This window comes from Tamandua tetradactyla, chromosome 4 (genome assembly GCF_023851605.1).
Source record: "Tamandua tetradactyla isolate mTamTet1 chromosome 4, mTamTet1.pri, whole genome shotgun sequence".
Classification (NCBI taxonomy): Eukaryota; Metazoa; Chordata; class Mammalia; order Pilosa; family Myrmecophagidae; genus Tamandua; species Tamandua tetradactyla.
The window spans coordinates 75,835,585-75,852,798 of NC_135330.1; the positions used below are offsets into that span (position 1 = coordinate 75,835,585).

Below are 17,214 nucleotides of genomic sequence, written 5' to 3' on the forward strand. Positions count from 1 at the left end.
GCTTTTGTGAGGCCAGTGTTGAAAGAAGGGTGTCAGCGAGATATTTGACCACAAGACCTCTAATCCCCTTACAATTTTCTTAAGTTTGTAAGATTCCATTCTAATCTTAAAAATATATATATATACACACATACATATATATATGTCTTACAGTAGTAATAATAAAAAGCTATATTTCTAAAGCATTTTATACTTTGTCCAATGCCCTCATAGAAATCATCTCTTTTACACTTAATAACACCTGAAAATGTTGCTGCTACTATATTCATCTAATTGAAAAAATTTAGGCTTAGAATATTAAAGGAATGTGGCTGAGTTTACAGAGTCAGTGTGCTGGTTTGAAAGGAAGTATGCCCCCAGAAAAGCCATGTTTTAATCAAAATCCCATTTCATAAAAGTAGAATAATCCCTGTTCAATACTGTATGTTTGAAACCGTGATCGGATCGTCTCCCTGGATGATGTGATTTCGTCAACAGTGGTTGTTAAACTGGAAAAGGTGACATGTCTTCACCCATTTGGGTGGGTCTTGATTGGTTTATTGGAGTCCTATAAAAGAGGAAACGTTTTGAAGAATGAGCGATTCAGAGAGAGCAGAGCAGAACGACATAGCCACGAGAAGCAGAGTCTATCAGCCAGCGACTTTTGGAGATGAAGAAGGAAAATGCCTCCCGGGGAGCTTCATGACACAGGAAGCCAGGAAAGGAAGCTAGCAGATGATGCCGTGTTTGCCACGTGCCCTTCAAGATGAGAGAGAAGCCCTGACCGTGTTCACCATGTGCCCTTCCGCTTGAGAGAGAAACCCTGAACTTCATCGGCCTTCTTGAACCAAGGTATCTTTCTCTGGATGCCTTTGATTGGACATTTCTATAGACTTGTTTTAACTGGGACATTTTCTCAGCCTTAGAACTGTAAACTAGCAATTTATTAAATTCCCCTTTTTAAAAGCCATTCCATTTCTGGTATATTGCATTCTGGCAGCTAGCAAACTAGAACAGTCAGTAAATAGAACAAATGGAACTCCAATCAAATCTTCTCTCAATCTAGTACCTTTTCTACTAAATAGTTCATGTCCCGTTAGAAATTTTTGGAAACAGCAATTTTTTTTTTATCATTTTTTTGATGGTCTCTACTCTTAACTCATTGACGCCACGTAAGTCTAGAAATATTATTTCTTCAACCTGACCTTCTCTTCAAAGTCACATGAATAAAGGGAGCTTGAAGAAAATATTAGCTTGGGCACATGTTTCTAAAAGTTCATTACTTTCAGGTTTTTATAGGGTTGAAATAAGGCTCTTTTTAAAACACTAATGCTTAATGTTCAGCTGGTATTTGTGGGCCACTGAATTAGTGATGGAGAATTATAGGCAACATTTTGAATAGGAAACACTGTCAGAGGACAGCCAGCAACACTGAAAATGATGTATTTCTGTGCAGCATTCCACGTTGGGAAAGGGGAATAAAACAGAGCGTTAAGATAGAAATCAGCTCTGGGTGCCGCAAGTGCAGCAACTTTGAAGGGGCTATAGCAAATGAAGAAGATGAGCCAGGCAACATCAGAAAATAGAACAGTATGCACAGACAGAAAATAAAAGCTGTACTACTGCATCAGAAAATAGAACTGTATGCATAGATGAAGACCAAATGATAAAAATGTTTGACTGTCGGCCCACTTGCACTTGAGAGATATGCAAAAGAGAACCCATTTTAGACAGGCCTGTAGGTGAATAAGATAATCAAAGAAGTATTTTAAGGGACTTATTCTGCCAACACTATACAGGGCAGACAAGAAGACACAGACCAAGATGTGAGAAGAGGGCTTTGAGACGGGAACATGGAAACCACCATCAAGAGAAAAGAAAGAGCAATCGAGTAGGCTTTTCTTTTTCTCAGGAAGAGCACAAATGAGGAGGCACACTTCTGTATAAGGATGAGGAAAACGCCAATTTCTGTCTGCATGACATCCAAAACACCCAGGAAAACTGGAAAAATACACTGACTGTCAGGCTTCTTAAAAATTTCATCCGTAGTCTTGATATTTGGTATCGCATAAAAACTACCCAGTGATTGACCAAATGGGACTAAATGGATAGATGTTTTGTTACCGTGATTTCAGAGTTGTATCAAAAATTAGTAAAATTACTTAAAATGTGTGACTTGTATTATATACACATTTAAAGTCAGAATGAACAATCTAATAAATTTTAGCAATAGGTAAGTACTCAAAAGGATATAACAAGTGATGTATTAGCTTTTGCTAGGTAACTTAGCAAAACGGATATATAATTATGATTATTTGGCTGTGCAGGGGACTGAGTATCTTAAATATAAAATTAGATGTATTGACAAACAGTAAAAGAGAAATAATTTCCTCCTAGAATACCAAAATCATTTATTGACTACAACTCTGAAAGGATTAGTCTGAAGCTAAAATAGTACAGTATGTTGTAGATATCATTTAAGTTATGTACTCAGCTCTCAATAATGATCTTGTTCTCTGGGATCCTTTCCACCTCGCTTCTACCTGAAGCAGTGAATCCCTAGAAACCACGCTTATTTTATGTGACCCTGACATCCCTGGCCATAGTGAATTGGCTCAGAAGTGGCCACCTAAACAAAACCAAGACAATTAGAAACTCTCTCTTGGAATCACAACCATGAGGCAGCTAATCATTTTTTCCGTATAGCTGAACTAGAACCAGAAGCCAACTCAGGAACATGGGATGGCCACTCAACCAGGAAGAGAAGGAGAGAGAAGCAGAGAGCACTGTTTTGCCAAAAGAGAGAGAAAGAGAACAGAGATAGAAAGAAAAATTATCACTAGGGCCTTTCTGGTTCCTGAGACCTGGCTGCTTCCTCCATACCCTTAGGTTTTATGGGACATCCAGTCATCCCAGCATTATAATTCCATTAACTTTAAGTTAGTTCGTGTTTTTTTCTGATACTTTTAGATCAAAGAGAATTAACTATTCATTGATTCCTTCCTATTTCTTGTGCTATATTTGTCCCACTGGCCAAAGTCAGAAGGAAGACATGGCTCAATAGTGTCAGCTTATTTCTTTGCCCTGTAAAACAGGACTTCCCCTTCACTGGCAAGCAAATTGCCCTTTTGAAATACTGACAGCATGCTTATTTTCACAGGCACAGAAAACTCAGAGCTAATTTTAGTCAACAGGCCAACAATTTGTACAGCTGTTAAACAACTGATGAATCTTTATATTTATCATCATATCATGATGAATTTATTCTAAAGTGTATTATTTTAGTTAAAATTATATAAAGGCAAGAGGAAGGGTTTATCTCTCTCCCAGGTGGGATATAGATGGAAAGACAAGTTTATGTACAGTGGCGTAAACAGCAGCCCATTCTGCTAATTTGATGGCATTTAGAAATAAGTTTTCTTATATCTATATGATGCAAGGGCTAACAGCCCCATTCAGTAAAAATACTTGATTCCAAATACTTACTAAACATTTGGAAATATTTACTGAATATTTGGAAATTCAGTTCAACATCTGAATACTTGGCATGATATAGCTAATCAGCTGAAGTTTTCCTTTCTCTGGAAAATAAAATTTATTCTTGCTTTCTCCAGTCAGATTTTTTTTCAATTATTTAAAGGAGATTTACTTCAATTTAAGCAATTTAATGTAAGTAAGTTTCAATGATGAAATAAGTCTGATTGGCTGGGGGTCATCCAACCCATTCACCCAAATAACAGCAAAACCAGTCTGATAATTTTGATGGATAATTAAGTAGTTATATCTGCATTAGATAAGGATATAAATATAATGATGATTTTGGAGATAATTTTTTTCGAAGCCCCACAACAGAAAGAGCAATCACCTGATATGGGATAATGAAAGAAATGCTATTCTGCATTGGAAATAAAACTCATTTCTCTCTTACCTGGTTGACACTGGTTACACCTTCTTCCTTGACGATTAGGCAGACATAGGCACTGGCCACTGACTGGGTCACAAATGGTGCCAGGTAATGTCCCCAAGGGGTCACACTTACACATCTGGCAGCCTTGAAAATTGCCAATGGTCAAATTGTACCTGTGAGGCTTGCACTGATTACAGTGAAGACCTGTTACCCCTGATTCGCAAGGACACTGTCCTGTTGATTTTTCACACAGCAGAGAGCCATTTAGTGTCCCAGTCTTATCACAATTACAAGGCAGACAGAGGAAAGAAGTATTTTGCTGTAGGTGGAAGTAACCATCCAAGCAGACATCACACTTTCTTCCTCCAACATTAGGCTTACAGATGCACTGCCCTGTCTTAGCATCACAGACAGTCCCAGAGAGGGATCCAGCTGCAACACAGTCACAAGCCTTACAGCCAGTGATGTCCAGCCCATAAAAGTTTTCTCTGCAGGTGTCACACTGTAGTCCTGTGGCTTCCATTTTGCACTCACACTGCCCAGAATGAGGATTGCAGAACGTGTTCACTGAGCCGTAGAGGTTACACTGGCATGGCTCACATCCATCAGCATTAAAACTTCTGAGAAATTTAAATCCAAAATTGCAATGATCACACTTAAGTCCTAAAGATAAAATGTATTCAAAAAGGTAAGAGTGAGAAAATGATTCAGTTCAAGATCTCAAGACAGCTGAGGCACAAACAATGGTACTGGAGACATTTGATGTGGACACAAAGTGTTGAGTGTTTTTCTTACAAGTAGTGCCACAGAGAGCTAATCAAACACTCAGAATACAATGGTAATACTTGATTTAGCATCCATGCAAGGCTTTATGCTTGCAATGTACGTTATACATTTTCAATTAATTGTTTATTACCTAATGCAAAGAAAACCGCTTAAGGAAAATGTTGCTTCTGTTACACATATTGGAGCTCTTTTGCTATAATAAATAATAAAACTATATCAACAAAATATGATCAGGTAAAAGTATAGTAGAAAGTGAAATATATTTTCAATGCCATGCAGAAAAAGGATTGCATATTAGCACATACATTATTTTCCTAGAAACAAAAATTCACCGAAAATGTTCAATAAAATGTTAAGCTGGCAACTATCTTTTGTGACAATGGTATGTACATTTACTTCTGAATATCACACATTTCAATAATTAATATAAATAAAGCTTCTCTAGAGCAATTTTTATTTTAATGCTGTTATACGGGCCTATCTTTTATCATTTTCAATTAATATAAATTATGCTCTCCTTGGCTCATAAAGCAATCATACTGCTTGTCATATTGTGTGATTCAGAACATACTTCTTTAAACACTAAGTAAATTCTGTTGTTTTTGTTACTTCTATTTAAAGGCATACATATATACATTTTGCAAACAGAGAAAAATGTTTTATCACTTAAACTTAAATCATGACACCTGAGGTTAGTCTCAAACAGGCTATTACAAGCAAAGGAAAGATTAAAAAAAATTGAAGTAGTAAATGCTCAGAATCAAAATACTTTCTTTAGATAGTCTTCACATATCCATAAATTTAAATAACTGATTCTTTGTCATTGAATCAGTTTAAACATTTATTTCAAGATAAAGTAATGATAAAAAATTAGGCGTAGACAATCAAAAACATACTCAGGAACTCACATATGTAGAAAAGCATTTCTTAAACTGGAAGGAAATGCATACTGTATATGTATATGCATATGTGCATATATGGATAAAAATTCAAGAACTCCAATGGAAGGCAAGTTACTTTAACAGTGATGAATTACTCACCTAAGGCATATCATTTAATTTCAATAAGGAAAATAAAAAAGGACCACTATTGCTGCAAATTTTAAAAATAACTGTATTGTTAACAAGAATTATGACTCATTTTGAACTATTAAAATTGGTCTACATGGATTCATATCATATCAGGTTTAAAAATATGCACAGTGCTTATTTGAATATGCCATACATATTCCTGACAGGTAATCTATTCCTAACGATACTGAGGAAAGCCTACAGGGCATCACATTCGGTGTTAACAAGTACAGGCGAGTTAGCACAGTTGGCATTTAATTCACATTCTTCTTCCTTTTTATTCTAGATGAATGACCTACTTTAATAAAATTATTGGAGCTAATGTATTTTACCGGTGATAGAATCATTAGTAAGATTTAACAGTTTTGTTAACTCTAGCAGTTTGCTTTCTGAAGCATATACAACATATGCTTGTTTTTTTCTGTTTTGTTTTCTTTTGTTTTCTTATTAAGGCCAAATTGAATAAGGTTATGTGCTAATCCCATTAGGAAAAGAAATGTATATACATATCAAGTTTCTACTTTTATTGAAAGTATTGCACTTTCAGAAATAATTCTAGTAATAATAATAATATGGAAATGCTGCTTTAATCTAGCCAAAATATATATTTAGAACTCCCTGCAAGAAACTGTTTCCATCAATGAATAAAATAGGTAAATGACAGGGAGGTTATAACAAATCCTAACAGTAAATTTTGAATTTTAAGGCTCTGAAATCTAACCAATGCAGTAAAGACCCCACTGATAAGCAGAGGAAACAATTTCATTGTCTTTAAAAGCCTTGCTTTAAATTTGGTTTTCATTTCATTTCTTGAATTTAGAATGTATCTCACATTAAAGAGCAAAAGATGCCATATAGATTGAACTCAATGATCTTGGAATTCATTCAGCATCACACATAAGACACAGAGATGTGCTTCTCTTTGTAAATTAATTATTCTTTTTTTCTGAAAAGCTGGTTTGGGTATACTCGAAATGCACAAGAGTTACTTATGGTATAGTTTTCGATGGGGTCTTTCTTTAAACCAGAGAAATCTTATGTAATACTACTAAGCATGCCCATTTTATTTTTGTTTTAAATTTAGTTTGAACGCTTGCCCAGCTGAATGCATTAAATAATGCATGTATGTCTATATATATATATGGAAGAAAAAGAATTAACTTCAGAGTTTTATCAGGGAAAGAAATGGTATTCATAAAGATACATATGTGTGCTTATGTATGTGATTGCATGCATCTGCGTGTTTGAGTATGTGTGTGAACTACTGCTAAGAATGTTTTTATTATTGTGAAGTTCAGGTCAGTGTTAGAAAAACCTCAGCGACTTGGTGTCTTGAATGACAATAGAAAGGTAAAGGTCTTTTTTAAACTTCCTATTTGAACCAAGACACATTCACTTATAATACAGAAATCACTTCATCAGGAAACTTTCCTCTCATAATATTCTCATATATCAAAATTTCAAAGTGCATTATGTATATAGTGCATTTTGGGCACTTGATAAATTTTGTCCTTCTGTGGCTGTGGTTCCCCTCAAAAATGCTGGATGTAATAAATTGCTATAATCAAATCTAATTTCTGAAAAATACCTGTGGGAGTAACAAACAAAAAAGCACGTCTTGTATTAAAAAAAATGATAAATAACACCGAAGGTAGCTGTTTATTATAATCAGCTTGGCACTGAAATGCAAAATTAAAATTATGTGGCCCTTTATAAGTAACCCTAGCGATATACATGATCTGTGGAATTATGTTGACTTACTTTGCATTTCATAGGAACTGTTCAAAGAAATATAATAGAAAAAAATGGAAAGATTTATCACAAAGGACCCTGTAGCACAGAATTCATTAAGTGTAAAACAGTTTGAAAAAGTGCTAATTTTCTAAAAGAAATATCTATGCAGTAAGCAAATTATATTTTCCTATGACTTATTAGTATGGGACCATGTGAACTTAATGCATCTAACAGAATAAAGATACTTCTAAAGAGTTGATTAAACTAAGCTTCAAGCTGTAGTTGGATAGAATTATTAATTTAATCATTTTTAGACAGTTCATCTCATCCAAATAGTTTTTTTTTTTTTGCCCAGACTGCCTTGAGCAAGGAAATTTACTTTGCTCTTCAGTTAAGAAATCAAATGCAGACTTTTATTCCAAATGATAATACAGACATGGCTGCAAAATTTCATATTGCACATACCAATAACATTTGCTTTGCATTTGCACTGGCCTGAATTTTGGTGACAGGCAGTATCTCCAGCCACTGTCCCAGAGGTATTGCAGTTGCAGGAACTGCAGCCATCAGGATCCAACTCTTGTAGGTTGTAGAATCCAACCTGGCACTGATTACACTGTCTGCCAGACACATGTCTCTTACAATCACACTGGCCTCCAATCTAGAGAAGATACAAAATTTTGTAGAATGATGAACGTATCTATTTTTAGATAATTTGCTCATTAGATACATGACAGCAGAGGAGGGAGAAAAAACTTTAAATGTTAAACAGACAAGAAGGTAATAAGGCATTGTTCCTCCTGCTGACACAGTACATGGAAGGCTTAAGTAAGATGAATATATAGAACTGAAAGAAAGTAACCCCCATTGAAATAAGTGGTACATAACTGAAAGGGAAATGCAGAATTAAGCACTAAGCACCATATAAAGAAATCAAAATACAGGCACAGAGTGACTGAAAGTAGGAAAGAGCCAACAGTTAATTGAGTCTTCACAACTCCACCTTCATTGGTTCTGTTCCTCTCAGTTAACATCTTGTTGATCCAAAACTGTCTGGGACATGCTAGGTGTTTAAATTAAGGAAGAATCGTTGTATAATAATAATAGTGTTCCACTGAGATTTTTCCAATGTTTATAATAAAATTCTTTATTAACATCATCGATGTTTACCTACCCATATTTAACCTATACAGTTTTACTATCCCTCCTCCTAGGAATATTTCACCACCTGTGGCATTATTTAACCACATCAAAGCTGATTTAGATTGTTAAGAGATGCCAAAAAATTGCATCTTTCAGAGCATTGTCAAAGTAACATGAGAAAAACTGTTTTTTCTTCTTTAAGTGGCTATTTTGGGAGAATGAAAATACATAAACTATCAAATGCTCATCTACTATATACAGAGATAATACTACATTGGTTAAAGAAAGATAATTAAGAGCCACAACTCTTTATAAAGGACATATGCATATAAAATAAATATGAAAAATTCAGTAACAAGAGAAATGTATAGACATCAAACTTCTTTTATAGTCACTGACATTTCTCCCCTTGATTTCCTTTCACTTGGACTGACTCCAGCTTTGCACACTTGAAGGCATGGTAAGCATACAGGGAAATAACCTATGCGTGAAAAGACACTTTGATTTATGTCTAATCCCAGAGATATTAAAAAATATCAAATGAGTCTGGGATTCAGTTAAAAAGATGCAGTAGAGGTAAGGATTTTTAAAATAAAGAATTTTTTCATCACTGCCATTTTCGTGTATCTGAGAAAAAGGTACTCATTGGAAACATAATTCAAGGACGAAATTAGGCTTTTGATATGAAAATGCCTAAGATTCTGAAAAAAGGAATATATATGTATTAGATACAGTTAATATTGAACCTCAATATCGAAAGCACATGTAAGTCTGTTTATTTATAAAAATTTATAATTGTTTCTGACTTTGTACCCCACACACACCCACTCTCAGCTGGCCTCATGGAGACCAGATCGTCACTCAAAATCAGAATTTAATTTGGCCTGCAAAAATTAATGGCAAATGGGTATTACACACAGCCACAACAATCCAACAGGCTTCTGGTTATACACACACAACACTTCAAGTCTGTCGCCAGATAATTTAGCCCTTATTATTTGACCTTTGCTTCACTAGTATTAGTTTGTTTTCTAAACATGATGGGCATCGTCAGGGATTGTGTATATATTACATTTCTGTTAAAGAAAAACCTCAAAATTTCCCATATGTAAAGTATATACACTTTCAAGGAGAAAGAAGAGTAAGAACAGTAAAGAGAATTAAAAATATATCTTGTGGGCGGTCCACAGTGGCTCAGTAGGCAGAGTTCTCATCTGCCATGCCAGATACCTGGGTTCGATTTCTGGTGCCTGCCCATGCAAATAAAAATAAAATTATATATATGTATATATACATATTATATGTATGTATGTATGTATGTATGTATGTGTGTGCCAAAACTTTATTCTTTATATATTTCATTATATTCTTAATTAAATACAATGCATCTATCAACTGGAGCCTCCTTCCCCTTGAAATCTAGATAAGACCAGCTGTAATTCTAATTTTATTCCTATTGAAGGACAAGTGTTCCTTAAGTTTATGACATTTCGATGTGTATTAATATTCTTATAATCACCCCAACCTTAAATTTCTGCTCCTTTCATTTTAGGATCTTCTTGCCACCTGAGAGCGCTGGCCACATGACTCCGGAGGTAAAACTTGACCAAAGCCTCAATTTGGAGAAGAAAAATTCATATTAAAAAAAAAATGCATTCATCAAAATTTACTATAGATTGGGGGGGTCAAGGAAATGAGAGTTTTACTTTATGATTTACTTTAGCTTTCCTATAAGTAGAGATTTTCATAGGCTTCTGCAATCAAATTAGCCACTGTTCTGTGGCTTTTTCCCTTCTTCCTTATTCTTCCTAGCGCATGTCTAGTTGTCTTTACAGCAGTCACTTTTTCACATAGCGCTCTAAAAAGCGTTCATTATTGCCTTAAGTCTCGCTAATACCTAAGTCTTATGAAGGTATTTTTCTCTATGAGGAACTCTGCTATAAATTTATAAAATAATACGATTGTGTTTTATTTCATTAATTTAAATGTCTTTTTAACACATAGATTATAATTTCTTGATAGGGGCTCTATCTCAAAATGTAGTTTAAAAGTAAACAAATCTACTCATATGTTAATACAAATTCTTATCAACCAAGAAGTAAGAGAGAAGGGAATGTCCCCTTCCTTTAAAAAATACTTCCAAGAAGTCACACAAAACCCATCTCTGTCTCTGTCTTCTTTGGTAGAAACTTTCCATATTAACCCTAGGTTGACCTCTTGATTTGTGTTAGCTAATAGGTATCAATCAGCAAAGAGATGCAGGCAGAGGCTGAAGACATGCTCGCAAATTTTGCGTTCTTTCTCTATTGCTGAGCTTGGAACTCTGAGATCTCCTTGAGTACAAACAGAAGCGATTGTGTAGTTGGATTAGAGGACATGTGGGAAAAAACCAAGGTTCACCAGCTAACAATTGTCCCAATCACCCAGTTAACAGCCTGCTTGCCAAACACAAGATTTATGAGTGAGGCCTTCCTAGATCATCCACTGCCAGCTGATACCATAGACAAATGAGAGAGAGAGCAAGAGGTCAGTTGTAGGTTTGTCCAGCGTGATGCCCCAATACATCCCAGAATGATGTAAACAGTGAACAGGGAAGTATATGCAAAGTCCCCTTGGGGGAAAAGTGAGAAAGGGGGAAAATTCAACTTCCCCATTTGGAGAATTCCTGATAGTCTCAAAGCAGTGGGGACAACCAAATTAACAGGCTGAGCCCTCAATCTTGGGATTTGTTCATATGAAACTTATCCCTGCAAAGGACAGGCTAAGCCTACTTAAAATTAGGCCTACGAGTCACCCCTAGAGAACCTGTTTTGTTGCTCAGATGTGGCATCTCTCTCTCAGCCAACACGGCAAGTGAATTCACTGCCCTCTCCCTCTTTACATGGGACATGACTCCCAGGGGTGTCAACCTCCCTGGCAACGTAGGACAGAAATCCTAGAATGAGTTGGGACTCAGCAGCAAGGGATTGAGAAAACCTTCTCGACCAAAAGGGAGAAGAGACAAATGAGAAAAAATAAAGTGCTAGTGACTGAGAGATTTCAAACAGAGTTGAGAGGTTATCCTGGAGGTTACTTGTATGCATTATATAGATATCCCCTTTTTAGTTTAAGGTGTATTAGAGAGGCTGGAGGGAAGAGCCTGAAACTGTAAAGCTGTACTCCAGTAGCCACGTTTCTTGAAGATGACTGTATAATGATGTAGATTTCGCAATGTGACTGTGTGATTATGAAAACCTTGTGTCTGATGCTCCTTTTATCTACAGTATGGACAGATGAGTAAAACATAGGGAATCTAAATAAATAATAGAGGGTACAAATGTTAAAATAAATCGAGAAGACTGAAATACTAGGGAACAATGAAAGGGAGTGGTTAGGGGTATAGAAAAAAATAGGATAAAGGTTACAATATGTTGGGTAGATGAAAATACTAGCAGTCACTGAGAGGGAATGGTAATGGGTATGGTATGTATGAGTGTTTTTCTTTTTATTTCTTTTTCTGGAGTGATGCAAATGCTCTAAGAAATGATCATAGTGATGAATATACAACTATGTGATGATATGCCACTGTTTATATGTCATATATATAATGGAATATTCATATATTAAGAATGTTCATGTTTGTAGGTTGTTATGTTTTGTGAATAAAAATATTTTTAAAATGTATTTAAAAAAAAGAAACTTTCCAGGCTCAACTCCACATCATGGGAATCACTGTGCCTACCTTCTTGAGGTTCCCAGGACACTTACAATAACAACTTGTCTCCTTCCCATGGCTGTAGGGTCTGGTTCTCACCTCCCTTTCTGACTTTACCTGTGACCTCCTGAGCACGTTCCTCCCCAGCCTTTGCATGACCATCTCTTATTCAAGTCTCAACTCAAATGCCATCTCAGAAAACCTTCCGTGATAACCCCACCAGACACCACTATGTGCTAAATTATATACCCTATTTTACCTTCTTCACAGTCCGTATCACCATTTGAAAGGACATTCTGAACTTCTTGTTTATTTGCTTACTGTTTCTCTCAGGAGTTGTTCTGGCTGACTGCCTGTTTTTGCATGACTCAAGAGCCAAGATTAGTTTCTCATCTTTTAATTTGATTTTTAAAAAAGTTCAAAACAATAATCATATTTTGTGACACATGAAAATTATCTGAAATTCAAATTTCAGCATCCATCTTAAAAAAAAAAGGTCGGACTTCCTGGAAGATGGCGGCTTAGTAAGATGCGCGATCTTAGTTTCTTCTCCAGGACACCTACTACGGGAGTAGAAACGATACAGAAAGTGCCCAAAGCCACAACAGAGATAAAAAAGACAGCGTACCCCATCCTGGAACGGCCGGCTGGCTGAGAGAAGCAGCTCGGGTGAGATCGCCGAGGCGCGCGGGCCTTACCGGGCGGGGTGGCAAGCGGCCGGAGTTACTCCCTTCCCCCTTCCCGGGCCAGCTGGGAGAATTGGAGAGGTGGTCCCCTGAAACCAAGGCGGCTGGCGCCCACACCACGCGCAGCCCCCTGGACCAACTGAGAGGATTGGATCGGAAATCCCCAGGCCGCGGAGAATGGTGACGGGTGGGGGAGGCCCCGTCCAAACCCGTGACTCCCGGGGAACGTGCACTCTCCCGGGCGGGCCGCTGCCGCTGGCACCCTCCCACCAGGCTTGTCGCCACGGGCCGACTAGGAAATTGGGACGGGCTCTTTCCCGGGCTGCGGCGACCAGCAACCCTCCCTGCGTTCGGAACCCGGGCCGGCTCAAGCCGCTTCGGCTAGCGAACCCCCCGGACGGCAAGAGTTTTCCAAAGTTTAAGGTCCCACAGCACCTTTTACTGGTGGGACCCACAGACAAACGTGTGCCACGAGCGCCACCTACTGGGCAGAATAAGAAAAACAGAACCCAGAGATTTCACAGAAAAATCTTCCAAACTTTTGGATCCAATACCCAGGGAAATCTGTCTAAATGTGCAGACGCCAACAGAAGATAACGGATCACACTCAAATAATCGAAACTATGGCCCAGTCAAAGGAACAAACCAATAGTTCAAATGAGATACAGGAGCTGAGACAACTAATGCTAAATATATGAACAGAAATGGAAAACTTCTTCAAAAACGAAATCGATAAATTGAGGGAGGACATGAAGAAGACATGGGCTGAACATAAAGAAGAAATAGAAAAACTGAAAAAACAAATCACAGAACTTATGGAAGTGAAGGACAAAGTAGAAAAGATAGAAAAAACAATGGATACTTACAATGATAGATTCAAAGAGACAGAAGATAGAATTAGTGATTTGGAGGATGGAACATCTGAATTCCAAAAAAAAACAGAAACTATCGGGAAAAGAATGGAAAAATTTGAACAGGGTATCAGGGAACTCAAGGACAATATGAACTGCACAAATATACGTGTTGTGGGTGTCCCAGAAGGAGAAGAGAAGGGAAAAGGAGGAGAAAAACTAATGGAAGAAATTTTCACTGAAAATTTCCCAACTCTTATGAAAGACCTAAAATTACAGATCCAAGAAGTGCAGCGCACCCCAAAGAGATTAGACACAAATAGGCGTTCTCCAAGACACTTACTAGTTAGAATGTCAGAGGTCAAAGAGAAAGAGAGGATCTTGAAAGCAGCAAGAGAAAAACAATCCATCACATACAAGGGAAACCCAATAAGACTATGCGTAGATTTCTCAGCAGAAACCATGGAGGCTAGAAGACAGTGGGATGATATATTTAAATTACTAAAAGAGAAAAACTGCCAACCAAGACTCCTATATCCAGCAAAATTGTCCTTCAAAAATGAGGGAGAAATTAAAACATTCTCAGACAAAAAGTCACTGAGAGAATTTGTGACCAAGAGACCAGCTCTGCAAGAAATACTAAAGGGAGCACTAGAGTCAGAACCGAAAAGACAGAAGAGAGAGGTATGGAGAAGAGTGTAGAAAGAAGGAAAGTCAGATATGATATATATAATACAAAAGGCAAAATGGCAGAGGAAAATATTATCCAAACAGTAATAACACTAAATGTTAATGGACTGAATTCCCCAATCAAAAGACATAGATTGGCAGAATGGATTAAAAAACAGGATCCTTCTATATGCTGTCTACAGGAAACACATCTTAGACACAAAGATAAACATAGGTTGAAAATGAAAGGTTGGGAAAAGATATTTCATGCAAATAACAACCAGAAAATAGCAGGAGTGGCTATACTAATATCCAACAAGTTAGACTTCAAATGTAAAACAGTTAAAAGAGACAAAGAAGGACACTATATACTAATAAAAGGAACAATTAAACAAGAAGACATAACAATCATAAATATTTATGCACCGAACCAGAATGCCCCAAAATACGTGAGGAATACACTGCAAACAATGAAAAGGGAAATAGACACAAATACCATAATAGTTGGAGACTTCAATTCCCCACTCTCATCAATGGACAGAACATCTAGACAGAGGATCAATAAAGAAATAGAGAATCTGAATATTACTATAAAGGAGCTAGACTTAACAGACATTTATAGGACATTACATCCCACAACAGCAGGATACACCTTTTTCTCAAGTGCTCATGGATCATTCTCAAAGATAGACCATATGCTGGGTCACAAAGCAAGTCTTAACAAATTTAAAAAGATTGAAATCATACACAACACTTTCTCGGATCATAAAGGAATAGAGTTGGAAATCAATAATAGGCGGAATGCCAGAAAATTCACAAATACGTGGAGGCTCAACAACACACTCTTAAACAACGAGTGGGTCAAAGAAGAAATTGCAAGAGAAATTAGTAAATACCTCGAGGCAAATGAAAATGAAAACACAACATATCAAAACTTATGGGATGCAGCAAAGGCAGTGCTAAGAGGGAAATTTATTGCCCTAAATGCCTATATCAGAAAAGAAGAAAAGGCAAAAATGCAGGAATTAACTGTTCAATTGGAAGAACTGGAGAAAGAACAGCAAACTAATCCCAAAGCAAGCAAAAGGAAAGAAATAACAAAGATCAGAGCAGAAATAAATGAAATTGAAAATATGAAAACAGTAGAGAAAATCAATAAGACCAGAAGTTGGTTCTATGAGAAAATCAATAAGATTGATGGGCCCCTATCAAGATTGACAAAAAGAAGAAGAGAGAGGATGCAAATAAATAAAATCAGAAATGAAAGAGGAGACATAACTACTGACCTCACAGAAATAAAGGAGGTAATAACAGGATACTATGAACAACTTTATGCTAATAAATACAACAATTTAGATGAAATGGACGGGTTCCTGGAAAGACATGAACAACCAACTTTGACTCAAGAAGACATAGATGACCTCAACAAACCAATCACAAGTAAAGAAATTGAATTAGTCATTCAAAAGCTTCCTAAAAAGAAAAGTCCAGGACCAGATGGCTTCACATGTGAATTCTACCAAACGTTCCAGAAAGAATTAGTACCAATTCTCCTCAAACTCTTCAAAAAAATCGAAGTGGAGGGAAAACTGCCTAATTCATTCTATGAAGCCAACATCACCCTCATACCAAAACCAGGCAAAGATATTACAAAAAAAGAAAACTACAGACCAATCTCTCTAATGAATACAGATGCAAAAATCCTCAATAAAATTCTAGCAAATCGTATCCAACAACACATTAAAAGAATTATACATCATGACCAAGTAGGATTCATCCCAGGTATGCAAGGATGGTTCAACATAAGAAAATCAATTAATGTTATACACCATATCAACAAATCAAAGCAGAAAAATCACATGATCATCTCAATTGATGCAGAGAAGGCATTTGACAAGATTCAACATCCTTTCCTGTTGAAAACACTTCAAAAGATAGGAATACAAGGGAACTTCCTTAAAATGATAGAGGGAATATATGAAAAACCCACAGCTAATATGATCCTCAATGGGGAAAAATTGAAAACTTTCCCCCTAAGATCAGGAACAAGACAAGGATGTCCACTATCACCACTATTATTCAACATTGTGTTGGAGGTTCTAGCCAGAGCAATTAGACAAGAAAAAGAAATACAAGGCATCAAAATTGGAAAGGAAGAAGTAAAACTATCACTGTTTGCAGACGATATGATACTATACGTCGAAAACCCGGAAAAATCCACAACAAAACTGCTAGAGCTAATAAATGAGTACAGCAAAGTAGCAGGTTACAAGATCAACATTCAAAAATCTGTAGCATTTCTATACACTAGTAATGAACAAGCTGAGGGGGAAATCAAGAAACGAATCCCATTTACAATTGCAACTAAAAGAATAAAATACCTAGGAATAAATTTAACTAAAGAGACAAAAAACCTATATAAAGAAAACTACAAAAAACTGCTAAAAGAAATCACAGAAGACCTAAATAGATGGAAGGGCATACCGTGTTCATGGATTGGAAGACTAAATATAGTTAAGATGTCAATCCTACCTAAATTGATTTACAGATTCAATGCAATACCAATCAAAATCCCAACAACTTATTTTTCAGAAATAGAAAAACCAATAAGCAAATTTATCTGGAAGGGCAGGGTGCCCCGAATTGCTAAAAACATCTTGAGGAAAAAAAACGAAGCTGGAGGTTTCGCGCTGCC

General features: G+C 36.5%; 1 protein-coding gene across 1 annotated transcript in view; it reads right to left on the minus strand.

Annotated features, from left to right (window-relative positions):
* The window catches only part of USH2A (usherin), an 844,952-nt gene that overhangs the window by 618,240 nt on the left and 209,498 nt on the right, over positions 1-17,214 (minus strand). Inside the window, exons 12-13 of the mRNA XM_077157816.1 lie at positions 7,942-8,137; positions 3,908-4,549 (exon numbers count right to left, since the gene is read on the minus strand). Of these exons, the coding sequence (XP_077013931.1) occupies positions 3,908-4,549; positions 7,942-8,137 (838 nt within the window). The remainder of the gene's footprint in view (positions 1-3,907; positions 4,550-7,941; positions 8,138-17,214) is intronic.